The sequence below is a fragment of the Mustelus asterias genome, chromosome 13 (assembly GCF_964213995.1).
Source record: "Mustelus asterias chromosome 13, sMusAst1.hap1.1, whole genome shotgun sequence".
NCBI lineage: Eukaryota > Metazoa > Chordata > Chondrichthyes > Carcharhiniformes > Triakidae > Mustelus > Mustelus asterias.
This window is the reverse complement of record NC_135813.1, coordinates 94,770,798-94,795,679: the sequence shown is the minus strand read 5'-3', so window position 1 is coordinate 94,795,679 and position 24,882 is coordinate 94,770,798. Positions and strand designations below refer to the sequence as shown.

At 44.0% G+C, this 24,882-nt stretch overlaps 1 protein-coding gene across 1 annotated transcript in view; it reads right to left on the bottom strand.

Moving 5' to 3' along the window:
* svopa (SV2 related protein a) overlaps window positions 1-3,048 on the bottom strand; it is a 41,096-nt gene extending 38,048 nt beyond the window's left edge. The window contains exon 1 of the mRNA XM_078226113.1: window positions 3,014-3,048. Coding sequence (XP_078082239.1) covers window positions 3,014-3,048 — 35 coding nt within the window. The remainder of the gene's footprint in view (window positions 1-3,013) is intronic.
* Window positions 3,049-24,882: the final 21,834 nt, after the last annotated feature.

Genomic DNA, 24,882 nt, shown 5'->3' with positions numbered 1-24,882 from the left:
TAGATTGCACCAAGACTGGCAAGTGCATTTTAGAGTAGGCAAGTGTACTGTTACTTACGCAGGCTTGTATTAGATCATAGAATATAAGATGTGTGAATGTAGGTTAAAGGTTAATGAGTGAGCAACATTTGGAAGCTTGCATTGAACATTTGCTCAAGATTTAGGGCCAAGGTTATTGTGACCAAGAGCAAAGAAACCACATTCTTTAGCATATTGTCCAGACTAATCATTATAAAACTAACGCATAATACTGGGGATATATTAACAACACGCAGATAGTGCCAAAAATGTAGAGCACATTTTGTGCCGAAATTTGGAGCACTGTGTCAGGCTCTGGCATTGAGAGGGTCACAGTGACTCTGGAGAAGATACAGAGAAAATCAACAAAAATGATCTTCATTGCAGAAGAATAATAAACTAGGCCTTGCTTCTGAACCCAGTGGAAGAACGTTAACTCGCAGATGATCTGATTCAGGTAGTTAATGTTACTTAAGCCATAAACACCATTAAAGGTGATATTCGGAGTGATGGATTTAGGTGGAATTGGAGTACATTAAATAAAACAGAATCTGAGATTGATTATACAAAACTTTTTATTTTCCCAGGCCAATGAAACAGAGTTCCAAAGCAGCTACTGCAAACTCATTCCTTCTAGCCCTGTCAGACCGTGTTGGATTGATTTCTGGGAAATTAGGTGATCACAGCAGAGGAAAAATAAGTGTAAATGATTATTGGATAATAATTGTTGATCATGGAGCCTATGGGGAGTGGTGGGGGGGTGGGGTGTGTTGACTGTTAATTTATGATATGCGAGGGGACTCCCAAAATGGCTGGAGGTTTCTGATTCAGGAGGTGATGGTGTGTTGCACAGAGATCCAACCAAAGAAGGCAGAAATAAACAGAGAGCAGCCAGATAGTCTTCTTATCCTGGATGCAGTCTATATATCATGTACAAATAAAATATACAGAGATTATAGAATCCCTACAGTGCAGAGGAGGTAATTTGGCCCATCGAGCTTGCATTGACAACAATCTCACCCAAGCCCTATCCCCGTAACCCCACACATTTACCCCGCTAATCCCCCTGACACTAAGGGGCAATTTAGCACGGCCAATCAACCTAACCCGCACATCTTTCGACTGTGGGAGGAACTTGGACTTTTGGACTTACCCCAGTCCAATGTCAGCATCTCCACATCTGTGGGAGGAAACCAGAGCACCTGGAGGAAACCCATGCAGACAAAGGGAGAACATGCAAACTCCACACAGACAGTGACCCAAGGCCAGAATTGAACCCGGATCCCTGGCACAGAGAGTCAGCAGTGCTAACCACTGTGCCACTGCATCGCCCTAGTGCCACTGTGCCACACTAATGATTTGATAGGCACACAACAGGGATGAAAATGCTGGATAAACTTTGTATTTTTCGGATTTCCAGCATCCACAATATTTTATTTTATGTACAGATATAATTGCACAACTCTGTGAAGGAAGAATTGAAAAGTTTTGGGATTTCATTGAAGCTTTGCTTATGCAGTGTCAGTGCATTGGACTGGCATACAAATAAATTGGGCTGTATTCAAATATTTTTCATTCCCTGAGACAAAGGATAATGTCAAGGACCATTTGGTCATAGTTACATTCTTCTGTAATTATATTTACATTATTAATTGTGATGTTTAAGAACACTCTGTATTAATCATTCAAGGACTGAAGTGTTTTTTTTTATCATACTCTCTCTTCAAATAACATAGCAATAAAAGCAAAAGACTGCAGATGCTGGAGATCTTAAATAAAAACAGAAAGTGCTGGAAAAACTCAGCAGGTCTGGTGGCATCTGGAGAGAGAGAAACAGAGTTGATATCTTGAGTCCAATATGACTTCTTTGGAATTCAAAAATTTTCAAATATGTTACAAATTATTAAAAACAGTGCTAAGCTTGAAAGCCAACTAAAATGTCTTGGCATCGAGCCAAAGACTAAATCCTAATGTCATATCCTACTGTCAAGACAATGAATACAAAACAAGCTAATATCTCATCCATGGTCCACACTGACTTATATACATAAAATGACAATCCACACAGAGAGTAAAAACACAGCCAAATGTCCCTGACACTGATTTTGAAATTGTTGCAGCAGGATTCACATATAATTTGAATTTTTAAAAAATAGTTTGGATTACATGTTAAAGCTTTTAAAGACATTCAATTTGCGACAGCCCGTTAGTAAAATATACACCTTGTATCAATATTTAAATAATCCACTTTTTCAAAGCAATAGCATCTTTAAAGAGACAAGGGCTGCCTACATCTGTACTTCCTGAGAGTTGAACCACAGCAACTATCATTAATCTAAGAACTAGCCACAAGCTTTGAGTCTTTATCACAATATAAATATCGGAATTAATCCCGTTGGAGATTTGTGATTTGATTGCCCCTGTGAAGATATTTAAAATACAGAATGGACTCACTCAGTCAGTACATATGGAGCAAATAGAATTTTTATGCAAAGTGGGAAATAAGGTTAAATAACAGCTGGTTAGACAAAACTAATTTTAGACAATGCATTTTTGAATAGGCTCAATCGGCATGTTCCATTCCATGAGTTAATTAGTTTAACAATAACAGATAATTTTTCAAACTGACCATCATCAAAACCATATTATCAGGCATATTTTTAATTTCCTGATTTTTATACCATTCAGACTTTAATGTTTTGTCTTTCTTTTGAATCAATTCACTGACAACACTCTCCCACTCAATAACATTGCAGACTTTTAAATACCATTAAACATTAAATTTAGCGTGCGCCCTAACCATCTGTTTAATTTCAAAGTCAATGTTAATTGGTCTCGGTGCTGCTCTTTACACAATCGCGGCCGGTGACTAGAATCTGAATGAGGGTTTGATATTTCAGGCTGGCTGGGGGATGCACAGGCCTAGTGCCCATGTCGCCAAACACAGACTTATTCTTGTTTGTCTATGTACATGGGTTGAGGGACTTCGACTTACGGTAGGTGCCGAAGCTGGAAGAGGTCTTCGTCCATGGTGGTGCGGTGCAGATGCCGGATGTCCCGGTCTCATCGCTCAGTGAGTGGCAGGGAAGGGAATCGCCGTTTACATTCTCACTGAGAGCGGGAGATTGTCAAAGAAGCAAAATCGAGACGGCTCCAGCTCCAACATACACTCCACAGCGCCGGGTAGCGGCTGTGTGCAATAGCACAGCGCCAATCCTCAGCACTGAGATTCAGCACCGCAGCGCTGGACAGCGACAGGGATGAGCGGCAGAGCGCCACTCTGAGCACTGCGTTCAGCTGCGTTCAGCACCAGGGCTGTGGACAGCGCCAGAGTTCACTGAGACTCCTCACCAGGGCTCCACAATTCTGTTTTATTCATTTGTATCGCTGGCTCGGCATTGCCCATCCCTAATTGACCCGAAGGAGGCAGTAGTGAGATGAAGGTGGTGGGTAATTTACAACAATACGACTCAGGGTTCAGAACCAATACGCGGACAGGGTTGGAATCCAACGTGACATGTAGAACTAATTAGCAAAATTATCCAAAACCAGTATTAAGACCATAAGGCGATAAGACATAGGAGCAGACTTAGGCCACTCGGCCCATCGAGTCTGCTCTGCCACTCAATCATGGCTGATTGTTGGGATCAAATCCATATTTACAATGGGACCATTTCTAAAACTAACTCCATTAGCCCGTGACTCAATTGTGCACCGGTTGGTTAATCCTTGTTCCGTGCAATGCCCAAAGCACCGGATAGAGTTTAGAATGAGATTCGTTTTTGGCAACAATAATTGGATCAATTTTCAGGTTAATTGAAGTAACATAGAAACTAGAACCAGGAGTAGGCCATTCGGCCCTTCAAGCCTTCTCTGTCATTCATCTTGATCATGGCTGATCATCAAATTCAATATCTTGAACCCCCCCCCCTTCCTCCCATATATCTTGATCCCTTTAGCCCCAAGAGCTATATATAATTTCTTCCTGAAATCAGGCAATGTTTTGGCCTCAATTACTTTCTGTGGTAGTGAATTCCACACATTCACCACCCTCTGGGTGAAGAAAATTCTCAAACTATGATCCCTAGTTCTGGACTCCCCCACCATTGGGAACGTTCTTTCTGAATCTATCCTGTCTAACCATGTTAGGATTTTATAAGTTTCTATGAGATAAGCAGTCTCCATATCAAGGAGGAGAAACTTGCATTAATATCACCCCTTATCACTTGCAAGAATGAATTAATGGATTTGTTTTCTGTTTTAAAAATATGTTGTGAGAAGAGTAGTATAAAGGGGAAGGAAGTTGGCTACCTTGAGCTAGGCCAAGCGCCAAAAGGGAGGAATGTAAGAATGAATTAATGGATTTGCTGAAAGAGGGATAGATTTAATAACCCTACATTGAGTAAAATCATCTGCTAGTACCTCAATGTTCTGACATCAACAGAACTTGCCAGCAAGGCTGTTTACCTTTTAGAAGAATGGACAGTTTCCCAGCTAGATCATCACAGACAAGCTTTTGGGTGAAGGTTTAATTATAAATCCATGTAGGCAAGATTGGAATTTGAAAACCATGTTCTGTCTATTGAATAACTGTGTAAACAGTCTGTATTGGTGACTTTGAGCTGAGAGCTGTATCTGAATGCTGTCTCTGTAATTGCTGTTTGCAGAGGTGCATTAGAGCTTTGTTTGAGCTGTGCCACAGGAGGGTTCTCCTCCATTGGTTTCTTTGGGGTAGTTTCCTCCATGCCTGAATCATGAATAAACTAATGTAACTTATCCCTGGATCTCCTGTGGTTAGTTAGAAGAAGCCCACCACACCAATTTGGTTAGTCAGCAGGATATTTGTATAGGGTCAGAAAGGCTCTGCATTTACCACCATTGCATTTACCACCCTGTTAGTGCAGAAAGCTTGCCCAAGGATGGTATGGTTGAGTAACAAAAGAATCTGAAAGGAGAACTCAGGACAGGGAGCACAAGTGTAGGAGGCAGAGGCATGCTGGCAGGTTAGTGCTGCCAAAGCAGTGCAGGTAGGCCAGACCATTACCATATGAAGTTGAGGAGGCAGAGCCACATAGGAATGAAGCCAGATAATAAAAGATTTCAACTGGAATTTTCCCATCCTGCCTGCTATGGGAATCGTAATGGGGAAGAGTGGGTGGGGGAGGGGGTGGGGGGTTGGGGGGGAGTGGAGGGGGCAGACTATGCAAAGGTCCATTGACCTCGGGTGGGATTTTCCAGTTTCGGGGCAAGCGCAGTAGGAAAATCCTGCCCTTTATATTTCAGGAAACCACCAGGCCTGCTTTTGAAATTGTAATTGATAAACACCTGGGCATGAGTTGCTACTTCGAGCATTTAAAATGGAATTTACCTGATGCTTATGGGAAAGAACGAACAAACAACATTTGTTAATGCTGAGAATCAAATAGAAATGTTTGATTTCTGTTTTAAAAAGTAGTTATGAAAAGAGTAGTGTAAAGGGAAAGAAAGTTGGCGACCTTGAACTAAGCCAAGGGCAAAACGGCAGAATGTAAGAGTGAATTAATGGATTTGGTGAAAAGGGGATAGATTTAACTCCCTGCATTATAGTAAAAATCATCTGCTAGTCCCTCAAGGTCCTGACATCAACAGAACAACAGCAAGGTTGTTTATCTTTTAGAAGAACAGACAGTTTCCCAGCAAGATCACAGACAAGCTTTTGGGTGAAGGTTTAATAATAAACCTCCATAGGCAAGATTGGAATTTTAAAACAATGTTCTATATATTGAATAACTGTAAGCAGTCTGTATCTGTGATTTAGAGTGGAGAGCTGTATTTAAATGGCATCCCTGTCATTGCTGTGTTAGAGAGCTGTGGTAGAGCTTTGTTTGAGCTGTATCACAGAAGGTTTCTCTTGGGGTATGTCAATGAATGAATGAATGTCAAGGAAGGCTCACCCTTGTTGGTGACGGTCATTGTTATACTGGAGTAGCTTCCCTAGGCGAAAGCGAAATCAGTCAAACAAATGGTCTAAGTGTAATAGTTGGCATTAATAGTTTCTGTAATTATACAGACTGGACAGGTTGCAGGATCAATCTCCTGTCTGTGTTGGGTGAACTGATCTTAATTAAAGTGGCAATAGGTGCATTAAAGTTGCCATAGTCCCAGATGACCATAGGCTCCCCTTTGATGGGGAGAGCTGACTGGTGGTAATTTAACCTGACAACTACCACACCTCAGGCAAGGTGTAAGGTTGAGAATGAATAATCTCAGCTGGTATGGGAATTGAACCCACGCTGTTAGCATCGCTCTGCATCACTAACCAGCTGTCCAACCAACTGAGCTAATTTGACCCCCAATAGGTATATTCCTGTTGGCTTCAATGCCCATGAATTGGGAACATTGCTATAAGAGTGTGTGTGGTGTGTGTGTGGTATGTGTGCGCACGCGTGTTGGTGTTAGCAGGGATACTTCTTTAGTAAATAGCTTAAGGAAACTCACTGTTTCAATGTATATTTGATTAATTCTCACTTGGCTGAGGTACTTCTGGGGACACTAACATATGAACATATGAATGAGGTGCCAGTAAGAAGGCCATTCAGCCCCTCGAGCCTGCTCTGCCATTCAATAACTTCATGGCTGATCTGATTGTGGCCTCTAATTTCCTGTCTACCCCTCAATTCCATATTCTGCCTACGCCAATAACCTTTGACTCCCTTGTTAGTCAAGAATCTATCTACCTCACCATTAAAATAGTAATTGACCCTGCCTCCATCATTTTCCAGGGAAGAGTTCCAAAGATTCATGACTCGCTAAGAGAAAAAAAATCATCTCCATCTAAAATGGAAGCTCATTATTTAAACGGTATCCCTTCATTCTAGTCTCTTGCACAAGGAGAAACATCTTCTGAACATCCACTCTGTCAACTCCCCTCAGGATCTTAAACATTTCAATGAGATCACCTTCCCATCTTCTAAACTCCAACAGATGGAGGTTCGGCCTGCCCAACCTTTTCCCAGAGGATAAAGAACAAAGAACAATACAGCACAGGAACAGGCCCTTCGGCCCTCCAAGCCCGTGCCGCTCCCTGGTCCAAACTAGACCATTCTTTTGTATCCCTCCATTCCCACTCCGTTCATGTGGCTATCTAGATAAGTCTTAAACGTTCCCAGTGTGTCCGCCTCCACCACCTTGCCTGGAAGCGCATTCCAGGCTCCCACCACCCTCTGTGTAAAATATGTCCTTCTGATATCTGTGTTAAACCTCCCCCCCTTCACTTTGAACCTATGACCCCTCGTGAACGTCACCACCGACCTGGGGAAAAGCTTCCCACCGTTCACCCTATCTATGCCTTTCATAATTTTATACACCTCTATTAAGTCTCCCCTCATCCTCCGTCTTTCCAGGGAGGACAACCCCAGTTTACCCAATCTCTCCTCATAACTAAGCCCCTCCATACCAGGCAACATCCTGGTAAACCTCCTCTGTACTCTCTCCAAAGCCTCCATGTCCTTCTGGTAGTGTGGCGACCAGAACTGGACGCAGTATTCCAAATGCGGCCGAACCAACGTTCTATACATCTGCAACATCAGACCCCAACTTTTATACTCTATGCCCCGTCCTATAAAGACAAGCATGCCATATGCCTTCTTCACCACCTTCTCCACCTGTGACGTCACCTTCAAGGATCTGTGGACTTGCACACCCAGGTCCCTCTGCGTATCTACACCCTTTATGGTTCTGCCATTTATCGTATAGCTCCTCCCTACATTATTTCTACCAAAATGCATCACTTCACATTTATCAGGATTGAACTCCATCTGCCATTTCTTTGCCCAAATTTCCAGCCTATCTATATCCTTCTGTAGCCTCTGACAATGCTCCTCACTATCTGCAAGTCCTGCCAATTTTGTGTCATCCGCAAACTTACTGATCACCCCAGTTACACCTTCCTCCAGATTGTTTATATAAATCACAAACAGCAAAGGTCCCAATACAGAGCCCTGCGGAACACCACTAGTCACAGGCCTCCAGCCGGAAAAAGACCCTTCCACTACCACCCTCTGTCTTCTGTGACCAAGCCAGTTCTCCACCCATCTAGCCACCTCCCCCTTTATCCCATGAGATCCAACCTTTTTCACCAGCCTACCATGAGGGACTTTGTCAAACGCTTTACTAAAGTCCATATAGACGACATCCACGGCCCTTCCCTCGTCAGCCATTCTAGTCACTTCTTCAAAAAACTCCACCAGGTTAGTGAGGCATGACCTCCCTCTCACAAAACCATGCTGACTATCGTTAATGAGTTTATTCCTTTCTAAATGCGCATACATCCTATCTCTAAGAATCTTCTCCAACAACTTCCCCACCACGGACGTCAAGCTCACCGGCCTATAATTACCCGGGTTATCCTTCCTACCCTTCTTAAATAACGGGACCACATTAGCTATCCTCCAATCCTCTGGGACCAACCTGTGTCCAGTGACGAGACAAAGATTTGCGTCAGAGGCCCAGCGATTTCATCTCTCGTCTCCCTGAGCAGCCTTGGATAGATTCCATCAGGCCCTGGGGATTTGTCAGTCTTTATATTCTCTAACAAACCTAACACTTCCTCCCTTGTAATGGAGATTTTCTCCAACGGTTCAACACTCCCCTCCGAGACACTCCTAGTCTCCTTTGTGAATACCGACGCAAAGTATTCATTTCGGATCTCCCCTACTTCTTTGGGCTCCAAGCACAATTCCCCACTTTTGTCCCTGAGAGGTCCGATTTTTTCCCTGACAACCCTTTTGTTCCTAACGTATGAATAAAATGCCTTGGGATTCTCCTTAATCCTGTCTGCCAAGGACATTTCATTACCCCTTTTTGCCCTTCTAATTCCCCGTTTGAGTTCTTTCCTACTTTCTTTGTACTCCTCCAGAGCTCCCTCCGTTTTTAGCTGCCTGGACCTAACATACGCCTCTCTTTTCTTTTTGACCAGTCCCTCAATTTCCCTGGTTATCCACGGTTCTCGAATCCTACCCTTCCTATCCTTCCTTTTTACAGGCACATGCCTGTCCTGCAGCCCTAACAACTGTTCCTTAAAAGACTCCCACATGCCAGATGTGGATTTACCCTCAAACAGCCTCTCCCAATCAAGAGCTGCCAATTTCTGCCTAATCCCACTAATGTTAGCCTTCCCCCAATCCAACACCTTACCCTTGGGACACCACTCATCCTTTTCCATCACTATCCTAAAGCTAACAGAATTGTGGTCACTATTTGCCACATGTTCCCCTACCGAAACTTTGAAGACCTGACCGGACTCATTCCCCAGTACTAGGTCCAGTATAGCCCCCTCTCTAGTCGGGCTATCTACATATTGTTCCAAAGAACCCTCCTGTAAGCCCCAATCCCAGGTATCAGTCGAGTGAATCATCTCTGAACTGTTTCTGACACATTTACATCCTTTCTCAAATAAGGAGGCAGAAACTGTTGTTTCTCTAGATGTGGACTCACCAACACCTTGTGCAACTGTAGTAAAAGATCCCTACTTGTATATTCCATTCACCTTGCAATAAACACCAACATTCCATTTGCTTTGCTAGTCTTTTGTGATTCATATACCGGGACACTCAGATCCCTCTGTACCTGCGTTCCGCTTGTCACATCTTTTCCAACCCAGAAATGACCCATTTATCCAAACTCCCTGTTTCCTGTTAGTTCAACAATCTTTTAACCATGCCAATATGTTCCAACCAACACCATGAGTTCTTATTTTGTGGAATAGCTTTTGATGTGGCAACTTGTCAAATGCCTTCTGGAAATCTAAATCCAGTGCATCCACATTCTAAAGGTACCCTCACTATAATAATGATGAAAGAAGGGCGCAGTCCAAGTGTTGATAAAGGGAGGTGGTCATCTGAACACTGAGAGATGTTTTGTAAAGAAGAAGAAACCAGAGAACATGGCCATAAAACAAAAAACAATTTGCCGCGCAACCCGCAGTGGCATTTTTGGGTCGTTACCAGGGTTTCCTGTTGAATGCACCCCCACCCCCCCGCCCCCCCCCCTCCCCCCCGCCAGGAAACCTGCAACGGGGAGGGAGGGATATGCCATTGGCGGCATCGGAAAATTCAGCCCATGAGTTGAACATATTCGCATTCAATCAGGATCTTATGGAAGCGATTGTTTCCTGGTGAAGGGAGCATCACACCCTTCACATAAACCCTTGCTGCACACACTGTGCTTCATTCTTGCACAGTAATCATGAATGGATTTTAACAATTTATATTTGTGCAATGATGAAATACCACATATGCTGCAATTCTGAAATAAAAACTAAATGCTGCAGCAACTCAGCAGGCCTGGCGCCAATTGTGGTGAGAGAAATAGAGTCAATGGCCAGAATTACAAGCTCCCCCTCCCGCCCCACATGGCCGCAGGCGGGTTCTGAGGTGGCGGGGGAGAGGTCAATTGCTTTAACAGGATTCCCTCCAGGATCTTGCCCACCCCGACCTAGATATAATTTTATGGTGGAGTGAGCAGGGCCTCAGACGGGAAGCCTGCCCAGGCCCCCATTAAATCTTTATGTGGCTGCTTAATGGCCTTTTCCCACCCAGTCTCAATTTCTAGTCTGGAGGGTGCCAGTTGGATTAGAGTGCCAAATAGAAGTTAAACATCTTGATCTTGGGCGTGAAGGAGGGACGGATCAATCTGAGGGCTGTGTCTGGAGGGAGCTAGAGAGCTATGAGCCAATCTGATTGGCTGCCAGCTCTCCATGGATGGATGGAAGTTTTGCATGCTGCCAGTCAACGCTCAGTTGAGTTTAAAATAGAGCGGGTCTGTCAGAATCGGTGGGATGTGGATGCCGAGCGCTTGCCATCCTGAAAGTTCAGGTCTGTGACCTTTCATCACACATACACTCATACACACACACACACATACGAAAATGGACACGGACATGGAAACACACACACACACACATGAACACAGACACACACGTGCACACACACACACAGGCACAAACAGACAAACACACACAGACACAACACACACAAACAAACACACATCCACACATGCATGCGCACACATGCACGCGCACACATGCACACACAAACATGGACACACACACGTGCGCACACACACACACAGACAAATATGCACACAAACACACACAAACATACACAAATAAACACACACGCAAAAACAAACACACACACGCGAACGCAAACACACACATGCACACACACACGCAAATGCAAACAAAGACACACACAGACACACACACACGGACAAGCACACACACAGACACACACACATACACACACACACACAAACAAACATGCACACGCACACACAAAAAAACACACAAATACACACGCACACAAACACACACATGCATAAACAAACACACACATACGCACACAGACACACACGCACACAAACAAACAAACAGACACACACAAAAAAACACACACAAACAAACATGCACAGAAACACACACATGAACACGGACACATGTGCACACACACAGGCACAAACAGACAAACACACACACAAACACATGCAAACACACACAAACACACACACACGCACACACACACAAACACCGACACACATGTGCACATACACGTGCACACAGACACACCCACCCACACAGACAAACACGCACACAGACACAAACACACACAAATAAACACACACGCGCAAAAACATACACACACACATTAACATGGACACACATGTGCACACACACACAAACAAAGACACACACACACAAGCACACACAAACAAACACATACGCGCACACACACAGACACACACACACAAACATACACATACACAAACACACGCACATGCACATAGATGCACACACGAAAAAACACACACATACAAATACACACGCACACAGACACACACAAACAAACACACACACACACAAAAAAACACACACGCACAAGCACACACACAAAGACCCACACACGCACACACAAACACAAACAAACACACACACAGACACACACAAAGCCACACAAACAGAAACACATATACACACAGAAACACATACACACACAGACACAAACACACAAACAAAAACACACAAACAAACACACACACACAAAAAGCACACACAAACAAACACACACAAACAAACACACACACACACAAACAAACATGCACACATGGACAAAGACGCACACACACAAACACACAAACACACACACACACAAACAAACACACACGCGCGCACAGACGCACACAAAGACACACACACAGAAACACATACACACACAAACAAACACCCACACACAAACAAACATGCACACACAGACAAACACACACAGACACACACATGCACACAAACACACACAAACACACGTGCACACACACAAACAGACACGCACACAGACATACATACAGAAACACATACACACACACACACAAGCGGTGAGATAATCATACAAAAATATAGATATCGCAGTGTCAGGCTATACTCCTGTGAGGTTTGAGGCTAGTGCAGTTGGATGCAGCATAATTCTGAATCCATCAGTGTACAATGTTCATTATTTTAGCATTTGTTTCAAATGGATTTTCAAAAAGAAATTGGTTTCTGTGATTATGATCTGACGCAGTCTCAGCTTTAGCTGCCTTCACAGCCCTGGTGAGCTTGGGGTAAACACAGTAAGAAGTTTAACAACACCAGGTTAAAGTCCAACAGGTTTATTTGGTAGCAAAAGCCACAAAAGCTTGGGGTAAGCAGGTGAACAGTGGTGTAAACCCATATACTATTACTATATTGGCCCACTCACCAACCTCTCCTACATCCATTTGAAAATGTCTTCAGAAATACATTCACTCCAATATAATCACTTTGTCCTGTTGACTGGGATGTTACCCAGTTACTTTAAAAATTGTTGAGCGATCAAGACTAAGTGTTATTCTCTGCAGTTTCAATTCACTTCTCTGTGGAAGTCAAAGAGACTTAACCACCCAGACATCTGCCTTGCAAACTCTGGGATTGATGCTGAAGAGGCAAGAAATAAACGGGAAAAAAGTGAGGAGTGATGGAAATTAATCGACTATTTTCAACCGGCATAGATAAAGCTGTAGGGAAAAAACAGGTTCAATAGATGGCGACATTATTCTGCACAGCAACAAACCTCAGTCCATTTGGTTCACAGCATGTAGAGGGAGATAAACATTAATGAAACTCCAATTGTAACTTGATCCTGAGACTATGAAAATACTTTGGAACAAGAATCATTCAAAGGACAAGGTTACAAAAAACAATGTCTTGAACATGTTGCCTATTTTTCTCCTGTTTTAATCGCTATCTTAATCCGTTGAAATGTCATCTGCTGTACTCTCTCCTTAAGTCTCCTGATTATATTCAATACTTTGATTTGATTTTTGATTTGATTTATTATTGTCACATGTATTGGTATACAGTGAAAAGTATCATTTCTTGTGTGCTATACAGACAAAGCATACCATTCATAGAGAAGGAAACGAGAGAGTGCAGAATGTAGTGTTACAGTTATAGCTAGAGTGTAAAGAAAGATCAACTTAATGCAAGGTAGGTCCATTCAGAAGTCTGATGGCAGCAGGGAAGAAGCTGTTCTAGTGTCAGTTGGTACATGACCTCAGACTTTTGTATCTTTTCCCCAATGGAAGAAGGCGGAAGAGAGAACATCTGGGGTGCGTGTCGTCCTTAATTATGCTGGCTGCTTTGCTGAGGCAACGGGAAGTGTAGATAGAGTCAATGGACGGGAGGCTGGTTTGTGTGATGGATTGGGCTACATTCAACCTTTTGTAATTCCTTCCGGTCTTGGAGCAGGAGCCACACCAAGCTGTGATACAACCAGAAAGAACGTTTTCTATGGTGCATCTGTAAAAGTTGGTGAGAGTCATAGCTGACATGCCAAATTTCCTTAGTCTTCTGAGAGAGAAAAGGTGTTGGTGAGCTTTCTTAACTATAATGTCGGCATGGGGGGACCAGGACAGTTGTTGGTGATCTGGACACCTAAAAACTTGTAGCTTTCAACCATTTCTACTTCTATTCAATTCTATGATAAAAGCAAAATAAAGACAGAAAGTTGTGGATAATCTCATCAGGCCTGGCAGCCTCTGTGAAAAGGGAAGCCGAGTTAACGGGCCTGATTTTACCATTGCGCTGCACCCGTTTTCAGGCATGAAAACTTGGTAAAATCAGGCATGAGGCATGCATTTAAATTGACTTAATGGGCTGCGTGCCCAACTTTACCGAAACTTCCCCCTTTACCACCACGTTCGCCCATCTGGAATCAGCGCGAAACAGACATGCTGCATATAAGTCCAATTTGGGCACTCCATCAATGAGGGTTAGTGAGGAGGTAAGTGCCGAGCATCCGACGGCTCTCTGCCTGAGATCAATGGAGGGGCGGGGGGGGGGATTTGAGGGGGGAGGTGGGTCCACTGCCACACTGCCTGTGATCAGTGGGGGGAATAAGGGGGTCAGTAATGTTGTGGGGGTGGGGCTATGTCTTTGGGGGCCAGGGGGAGGCATTATCCGGCCTGGGAGCGATGCGGCAGGGGAGCAGCATTCTATCATTTTTTTTCTGCGCATGCGCAGTTGGAGGCACCGATTGGAACTGCAGGGTTTCGGGCGCATTAAACCCCCCCACAAGCTTCTGCAGCGCAATTCGGAATCACTGATACTTTTGCAGAGCAGAGTGCGTATGGGGGGGAGGGGAGGGGGGGGGGGCGCCTGAGAACGGGTCTAAAAGTCAGATCTGAAACACTCTCAATTTCAAGTCCGCCCAGCACTTATAATTGAAATGGTAAAGTAGGGCCCAATGTGTCCAATATAATTCTTCCTTGGAACAGAAGAGGAAACTTAAGTCAGATTGGACTCAAAATGTTAACTCTGTTTCTCTCTCCACAGTTCCTGCCAGATGTGCTGAACTTTTCCAGCACTTTCTGTATCAATTCTATTAATTCTTGGAAGTGAAACCCCCCCCCCCCACTCCCCCCCACAATAAGGTAAATCTTATCCCTGCTTCTTGTATTGATGTCCGAACACAGTTCAGTCCAAATTCAGCCTCAGCTAACAATTATACCTCTCAGAGATGATGTTGGATTGGGGTGGGCACTGTAAGAAGTCTCACAACACCCAGGTTAAATTTGGTTTATTTGGAATCATGAGCTTTCGGAGCGCTGCTTCTTCATCGGGTGAGTGTCTCATGAAGGAGCAGCGCTCTGAAAGCTGGTGATTCCAAATAAACCTGTTGGGCTTTAACCTGGTGTTGTGAAACTTCCTACTGGACCTCTCAGAGAGTGATGAGAATGTGGAAATTGCTGTTAAATTAAGTGGTCAAATATCAAAGTAGCATTTTAAGGGAAGTTAGATAATTACATGAGGGAGAAAGGAATAGCAGGATATGGTGATGGAATGAATTGAAGCAAGGTGAGGGAGGCTTATGTGGAGCATAAATACTGTTGGGCCGAATGGCCTAATTCTCTTCCATAAATTATATGCAATACTCTGCATATTTATTGCTGGAATCATTGAATAATTAATTCAGAGTGGATTCTCTCCCTTATCGGAGGAGGTTAATGGTCAAGTCCATTTTCAAATAGCAACAACCTATATTTACATCAGGCTTTTAATTTAGTGGAGTGGCCCGAGGTGCTTCACAGAAACATTATGAAACAAAGTTTGACACTGATGAGAATTAGGTCAGGTGACCAAAAACTTGGCCAAAGTGGTTGGTTTTAAGGAGCATCTTAAAAGAGGAAAGTGAGAGAGATGGAGAAGTGCAGAAAGGGTGTTGGCAACCAGGCAGTTTGAAGGCATGGCCATCCACGGAGGAGCAACTAAAATGAGGATTTTGCAAGAGATCAGGATTAGAGGAGTGTAGAGATCCCATAGGATTCTTGGAGGGGATTACAGAGCTAGGGAGGGGAGAGGCAATGGAAGGAACTTGCAAACCCAAAGTGGAGAACTGCTCTGTCTCCATTGTCAATTGATCTTCCGCCATTTTGATTAGATCCTCAGATAGGCAGTCAAGGTTCTTGCTCGAAACAAGAATCCTCATTATACATCTGGGTTCTTATTGCAGCCCATGACAGATTTTGTTGACTGTTACCCATGTTTTGCCCAGGTTTTTCCCACTGGTATAACTGAGGTGATAAACACGTAAAGCAAGGGCAAGCGAAGGGAGGTGCATGCTGATTGATCACAACATTGACAGTGAGAGCCGTGTGCTCCCTCTGCATCCCAAAGTGTAAATATTTTTTTTGATTTTAGCATTTGATAATATCTGAACGATTAAACATTTTGTATAACTCGTTATGAAATATTTGGTGTGTGTTAAATGTACTTAATCTTATTCACGGGGACATAATTGATCTCAATCTTGCGGCCCTCTGAGGGCCACTCAGTAACCTAAGTTACTGCACCAAGGCCAGCGGTGGAGTGTAATTTGAATAATAAATCTGGAATATAAAGCTAGTCTCAGTAATTCTGACTATAAATCTATCATTTGATTGTCGCGAAAATCCATCCAGTTCACCAATGTCCTTTACAGATGGAAATCTGCTATCCTTGCCTGGTCTGGCCTACAGCAATGTGGTTAACTCTTAATAGCCCTCTGAAATGGCCTAAAACACTACTCAGTTCAAGGGCAATTAGGGATGGATCAATTAATGCTGATCTTGCCAGCGATGCCCACAATAGAAAATACTAATTAAGGCGGGGACAGGCAGAGTTTTGGTGTCCCAGGGAATTAATGGAGATGGGGAGCGGGCTGGAAAGTGCAGTTGAAACAGAAGATCAGCCATGATTGTATTGACGGGCAGAGTTGGCTCGATGGGCTGTACGGTCCACTCCTGCTCATTTCTTATGTCCTTATGAATAATGTTTGCTCAGCATCCCTGAAACTCTTGGTCACAGTTTTGCTACTCTTCAGGTGTGGGTAATAAAATATAACAAAACTGGCTCCAACATTTGAGGCCTCACCTTGGCCCATTCCAAACAATTTAACAATTCCCAACAGTTTTTTATTTATACTGTGTCAGCTGGTCAGCTGATCATCACATCATTTCGTCATTGGTTGCATAGTTTATTGGGTCAGCTGGCCCTTACAACATGTTACCATTGGTCACACTACAACATATCCAATGTTATCACTGGTTACATTCTAACACCAATGACCTCCTTGGTGGTCTCCTGAGTTCCAGACTTATCCAGAATTCTGCTTCTGACTTCTCCTCCAACATTATGTTCTGCTCACCCATCACCCCGCCATATCAAACTTGTGTGGAGGAGATGGTGGTGTAATGGTCTCATCACATGACTAATAACTCAGAGACTTTGGGGACCTGGGTTCGACTCCCACAATGCCATATGGTGAAATTTGTCCTCAATTTTTAAAATGTCATGAATTAAAATTCTAATGGTCACCATGAAACCAATGCTGATTGTTGTAAAAGCGCCCCTGGCTCAATGTCCTTGCAGGGTCTGGCCAACATGTGATTCCAGATCCACAGCAATGCGGTTGACTCATAATATGCTCTAGCAAGCCAGTTCATAGAATCATAGAGATATACACCACAGGAACAGGCCCTTCGGCCCAACTCATCCATGCTGGCCAGCTTTCCTAAACTGAACTAGTCCCATTTGCCTGCATTTGATCCATATCCCGCTAAACCTTTCCCATCCATGCACATGTTCAAATGTCTTTTAAAGTTGTAGTTGTACCTGCCTCTACCACCTCATTCTATTTACACACCACCCTCTCTGTGAGTTTAAGAATACCAATGTTTATGATACCCTGCTGATCTTCCATGGTAAACTTGTAACAGCACTCTGGCAATATGGGAAAGGAACAGTTCTCATTGCCCAGTGATTTGGTATGACTATACTTTAAATCCCTGCAGGTTCTGCTTGCAATTCTCTGACAGTGTAGTCTTTGGTATTGTTACAATTCATAGAATCATAGAAACCCTACAGTGCAGACGGAGGCCATTTGGCCCATTGAGTCTGCAACAACCACAAATCCCACCCAGGTCCTATCATAAGAACATCAGAAATAGGAGCAGGAGTAGGCCATCTAGCCCCTCGAGCCTGCCCCGCCATTCAATAAGATCATGGCTGATCTGAAGTGGATCAGTTCCACTTACCCGCCTGATCCCTATAACCCCTAATTCCCTTACCGATCAGGAATCCATCTATCCGTGATTTAAACATATTCAATGAGGTAGCCTCCACCACTTCAGTGGGCAGAGAATTCCAGAGATTCACCACCCTCTGAGAGAAGAAGTTCCTCCTCAACTCTGTCCTAAACTGACCCCCCTTTATTTTGAGGCTGTGCCCTCTAGTTCTAGTTTCCTTTCTAAGTGGAAAGAATCTCTCCATCTCTACCCTATCCAGCCCCTTCATTATCTTATAGGTCTCTATAAGATCCCCTCTCAGCCTTCTAAATTCCAACGAATACAAACCCAATCTGCTCAGTCTCTCCTCATAATCAACACCCCTCATCTCTGGTATCAACCTAGTGAACCTTCTCTGCACTCCCTCCAAGGCCAATATATCCTTCCACAAATAAGGGGACCAATACTGCACACAGTATTCCAGCTGCGGCCTCACCAATGCCCTGTACAGATGCAGCAAGACACCTCTGCTTTTATATTCTATCCCCCTTGCAATATAGGCCAACATCCCATTTGCCTTCTTGATCACCTGTTACACCTGCAGACTGGGTTTTTGCATCTCATGCACAAGGACCCCCAGGTCCCTCTGCACAGCAGCCTGTTGTAATTGTTGTATCACCTCAACTGCATGTATTTACCCTGTTAATCCCCCAGCACTAAGGGTCACTTTTGCATTGGCCAATCCACCTAACCTTTGTCCATCTTTGGACTGTGGGAGGAAACCGGAGCACCCAAAGGAAACTCACGCAGACACGGGGAGAATGTACAAACTCCACCCAGACAGTGACCCAAGCTGGGAATTGAACCCTGGTCCCTGGCGCTATGAGGTGGCAGTGCTAACCACTGTGCCACAGTGCCATCCTTTGTGAAGGTGTACATCTGATAGAATTGAACAGTTACATGTTTTTAGCATCCATGCCATTTTTATCAGGGGAGTTAAAGGGCAATTAGTGATGGGCAATAAATGCTGGCGCAGGCAGTGATGAATGAATTTTAAAAATTACTTCCTATTCCTTAATGCATTGAACTCAATATCATTACGTAGAAACATACATAGAAAATAGAACCAGGAGTAGACCATTCACCTTTTGGCTCTGCCATTCATTATGATCATGGCTGATCATCAGATTCAATACTCTGATCCTGCCTTTCCCTCATCTCCCTTGACCCCTTTAGCCTCAAGAGCTTTATCTTACTGCTTCTTGAAATCACACATCATAGAACCATATATTTGTATATACATAACATATCATTTGTATGTTTGTGTATATAACATATCATTTACAGATATTTCCATGGCCTTGTCCCATTTCACAACTGCAGACGTCAATTGTCCAACCTTGGTCTCTGCCATCTCAATACTCCACCATTGATAATAAAACTTACAGTCAATTGACTCCAATTTTGGAACAGTTTTATCAACCCTATGGCCTTCCTAAATTCTCTGGCCACTTTCAAAATCCTTTTTGAAGCCAATCCCATAAATCAAGTTTTCAGTTTCTAACTTTTATTACTGATTGGCAAACATTCCTTCTTGACGAAATGCCAAAGTGATGAAATCAGACATGGGCCTGGAAGCAAAACCAATGGCTTCAATGGGCTGAATTTCACAGGGTGCGTATTTATTACTCCTCACTGCAGTCGCAAACTGACTGACTTTGAAAAAGGCTATCCCACAGCAATAATATGCTGCAGGTAACCTTAACAAGATCAGCATGGGACTTCTGCCCCTCAGTGGAAGGAAGTCTCGCACTTGAGAGCTGCCGGCCAATCTGATTGGCCGGTAGCTCTTGCAGTGCCAGCAGAACTCAATAGTGGGCGCTGCTGGAAGTACAAGCAATCCCATGAAGAAGGCAACAGGGACATCAGCCTAAGGTAAGTCCGCGCCTTTTGGGTGGGGAGAGATAAGGCATCACGAGGGGTGGAGGGGGTTAGGGTTTGGGATTTTATGTGGGCAAGAGAGTGACATAGTGAGACGAGGGTAACCTTGAGTGAACAAAGCTCAAGGAGCAAGTGGTTACACACAATGAAAAACATACTGGTGGTAAAAATAGGTGAGTGACTTTAGGGGTGTCTTTTAGTTTGAGGAGTTGGAGGGAGCAGGGTGTTGTGGATATTTTCTATAGTAGATGTGATCTGAATGGTGTGTTGTTTTCCATGTGTTGAGGTTTGGGATATCACAGAGTAAATACAAATGGTTCCAGAGTGGGAAGACATAGAAGTATACAATAAATTATGATACAAGAGGAGGCCTAATGGCCCATAATGTCTGTGACATAGGTCATGTGTAAGCTAATCACATGGTTAGGAGTCATTTGAGATTGTACAAAGCAAGTTAAATTCTAGACTGAGAAGCAGCATATCCAGTGGTCTTTGGATTACTCCCAGAAGGTTAGGATTGTTTCTTTCTGGTTTAGCTGTTGTCTAAATGCTTCCAGTAAGGAGTTTCCCTGGCTTTGTGTTCTAGCTCCTTCTGAATGAACTCCTAATTGATTCCTATCTTCCTTGGACCTGACTATTGTTCATATTCCATCTTCATAGAATAGAATCCATTCAGCCCATCGAGTCTGCACCGACCACAATCCCACCCAGGCCCTATCCCCATAACCCCATGCATTTACCCTAGCTAGCTCCCCTGACACTAAGGGGCAATTTAACATGGCCAATCCACCTATCCCGCATATTTTTGGACTGTGGGAGGAAACAGGAGCACCCGGAGGAAACCCACGCAGACACACGGGGAGAACGTGCAAACTTCACACAGACAGTGACCCAAGCCAGGAATCGAACCCGGGTCTCTGGCGCTGTGAGGTAGCAGTGCTAACCACTGTGCCGCCGAGCCGCCTCATTCCTTTCTAGAAAACTGGTTTCTTTAACCTGGATTTCTTGAGCTGACTGTTGATTAAATTGAGTTTATGAGACAGTTTGCTTGGTCTCTGGAGTACTCGCCCCTGTTGTTTAATGTCTGCTGATTAAGCAGTTTCTCTGGAATGGAGCTCTCGATTCAGCTGTTGCACAGTCTGTTTCCGAGCCTGGGACATACAGTCCCTCATTAATGTCTCACTCACAATAGTACAGCAGGGCCACAGCAAAGGCTGCAATCATATCCTTTGTCTTTCATCTGATAACCCTTTTTATTGACTCCTGCTGCCACAGTAATGCTCCCTCCCTTTCCCCCAGCTGTGCACTTATTAACTCCTATTGATTTGCTGTAAGGCCCAGGAGGGACCGAGTTGGCTCGCGTAATATCAGATGAGGCTTTTCATTATACAGCATTGAGATTGAATTTGTTTTACTTGTTCTACTGCCCTTACTTCAGCGCCTGCTCTGGGTCTTTGTTTAGACTCGAGGGCATTAATACAGCTTTTAAATTTCTAAACTGTGGAACCTCCACTTTTTTGTCACAGGGATCACTAAATAATGCCTTTCTAATGCTTCCAGTTACACAGCTGTTGCTTTAGTAAACACTTCAACGTCTTGACAGATGTGAAAAAGGGCTATAACATTGTACAAACATTGTGCTCTTTGATCCTGCAACAGAATTTAACTTCATTCTGTTGTAAATGATACATTTTTCATCAGGTTTTCTCTATTTCATCGGCCTGAAGTATTAACTCTGCCTCTCTCTCCCCACAGATGCTGCCTGAGCTGTTTTAAAGTTTTTTTATTAATGTCACAACTAGGCTTACGTTAACGCTGCAATGAAGTTACTGTGAAAATCCCCTAATCGCCACACTCCAGCGCCTGTTTGGGTACACTGAAGGAGAATTTAGCATGGCCAATGCACCTGACCAGCACGTCTTTCGGACTGTGGGGGGAAACCAGAGCACCCGGAGGAAACCCACGCAGACACAGGGAGAACATGCAGACTCTGCACAGACAGTGACCCAAGCCAGGAATTGAACTTGGATCCCTGGCACTAGGAGGCAGCAGTGCCACTGTGCCACAGTGCCACCCCGAGTATTTCCAGCATTTTCTGTTTTGATTGCAGATTTTCAGCAACTGCAATATTTTGCTTTTGCAATATATTTGAACATTTGCCCAGATCTGACTGAACTTCTAAACATTTCTTCAGATCTATCTAATCATAGAATCATAGAAACTCTACAGTGCAGAAAGAGGCCATTTGGCCCATCAAGTCTGCACCGACCACAATCCCACCCAGGCCCTACCCTCTTATCCCCACATATTTACCCGCTAATCCCTCTAACCTACGCATCTCAGGACACTAAGGGGCAATTTTAGCATGGCCAATCAATCTAACCCGCACATCTTTGGACTGTGGGAGGAAACCGGAGCACCCGGAGGAAACCCACGCAGACACGAGGAGAATGTGCAAACTCCACACAGACAGTGACCCAAGCCGGGAATCGAACCCAGGTCCCTGGAGCTGTGAAGCAGCAGTGCTAACCACTGTGCTACCATGCCGCCCACCACTAATCTTCTCTTGCCTGTAACCTCACTTTCACAGAGATTCGCTGTTTGTCTGAACATTGCTGGCAACGTTCTGCCTTAGACTTAGAAATTTAAATAATGTAGGTCTACCTCAAGGAGCTGATTTCAAACTAATTATCTAAACTTGATTTAGTGGTTGCCGCAGCAGCACAGTGGTTAGCACTGCTGCCTCACAGTTCCAGGGACCTGGGTTCAACACCAACCTTGATGACTGTCTGTGTGGAGTAAGCACGTTCTCCCCATGCCTGCGTGGGTTTCCTCCGGGTGCTCTGGCTTCCTCCCACACTCTAAAGATGTGCAAGGTAGGTGGTTTGGTCATGCTAAATTGTCCCAATATGTGTAGGTTGTATGGATTAGCCATGGGAAATGTGTGGGGCTACGGGGACAGGGAGGAGAAGAAGGCCTAGGTAAGGTACTCTGTCAGAGAGTCGGTGCAGACTTGATGGGCCAAATGGCCTCTTCTGCACAATAGGGATTCTATGATTTACACATTAAATTACAGCACAATTTGCATTAATGGAAAGCTAAAGCCACTTTGGTTGCAAACTACACAGTGAAACAAACTCTTACATCTTCTTGTAAGAAAATTCCTAGCCTGAAATGAAAAGAATATCTTTACTGTCTACCATGATGAGTGAGTAATGATCTTGTGACTGATGGCATTAGTGAACTGCAACACATAGCAGGTTTAACAGCAAACTCTCAGGCCTAGATTCAAACTAGGGTAGGAAGAGGACTAAGGGAGGTGGCTGGAGCTGTACTCCAAGTACAGTGCAATCCAGGGGCAGCACAGTAGTTAGCATGGCTGCCTCGCAGGGCCAGGGATTGGGATTAAAATCCAGCCTTTGGGTGACTGTCTGTGTGGAGTTTGCATGTTCTCCCCGTGGCTGTGTGGGTTTCCTCCGGGTGCTCCAGTTTCCTCCCACAATCCAAAGATGTGTGGGTTAGGTTGATTGGCCATGCTAAATTGCCCCTTAGTGTCAGGGGTATTAGCAGGGTAAATAAGTGGGATTACAGGGATAGGTCCTGGGTGGGATTGTTGTCAATGCAGGCTCAATGGGCTGAATAGCCTCCTTCTGCACTGTAGGAATTCTAAGATTCCAAGCATGTTTTAAGGAAGTTTTTAAAATTGAGGTGAGATATGGGAAGAGAGTTTCAAAGGGTAGGGTGAAGGTAGCTGGAAACTCTGCTACCATTAGGAGGGGATAGATGGAAAAGAAAATGCTCGCTCAATCGAGGAAATTCCCGCCCAAGGTCAATGGACGTTTCTGTTGTCCGCACCTTGCCTGCTCCAATTCCGTGGCAGATGGGGTGGTAGAATTCCGGCATATGTGTGGGATAGGATGTGGTCCGCAGAGATTTGGATGTTTTGGAGTTTATATAAGCAGAAGCTCAGGAGAACAGCAGGAAAATGTTGGAATAGTCCGGTTGGAAACTTGAAAAAGCAGGGATGAATGTTTCAGCCGTGGAAGTAAAGTAAGGATTAAGATTGGCTTGGTGACGGTCTGGTAGAAACAGGTTCCTTAGGAGACTTTTGAATCAGGCAAAGCTAATATCTAATGAGTTGAGTGAGGGAATGCTGGTGACAAGAGGAACCTAGAGGAAAAGAGGATGAGATAATGGAAGTAGAGGGAGCATTAAATTAATTAGCACAATGTAAGTGTGCATTACACCTTTGAGATGATCGTACAATGCAATGAGTTGTCAAAACTAACAACATATCCAATATTAATCAAATACCAGAGCAATTTCTCAGTTCTTCCATTCACTGTCATTATTTCAGCGCAGATCGCTGCACGAAAGGAGCATAGAAGTGAATCAAAAGGATCAAGAATAAGGAATAGAATTTTCTTAGGAATATGCCTGGGGTTGAGAGGGGCGTCAGCAGAGGCACCAGATGATCAGATCTCCATCAGCTTATTGTTCCTGAATTTTCATGATTGTCCATCTCCTTCACGCTCCAGGCAAAGTAACGTTTGATTGACAGCAGCTCTGTCACACGGTAAGCACAGCAATTTAACAACTGTCCGAACCCATCTTACACTTGGTGGGAAACAAGAATCAACTGAAAGAGACAGGGCCATTGCTTGGCTTCACTTTGACTGCATCAAATTAAACTGTTAAAACAGATTTCTTGGGTAAAACCATGTGAGACAACAAGAGAAATAAAAGTTGAGAAAGAGGTTTGCCGACTTCTTATTTCCAGTTTTGTACAGGCACCCAAAGATCTACCCCATCTTAGACTCATAGAGGTTTACA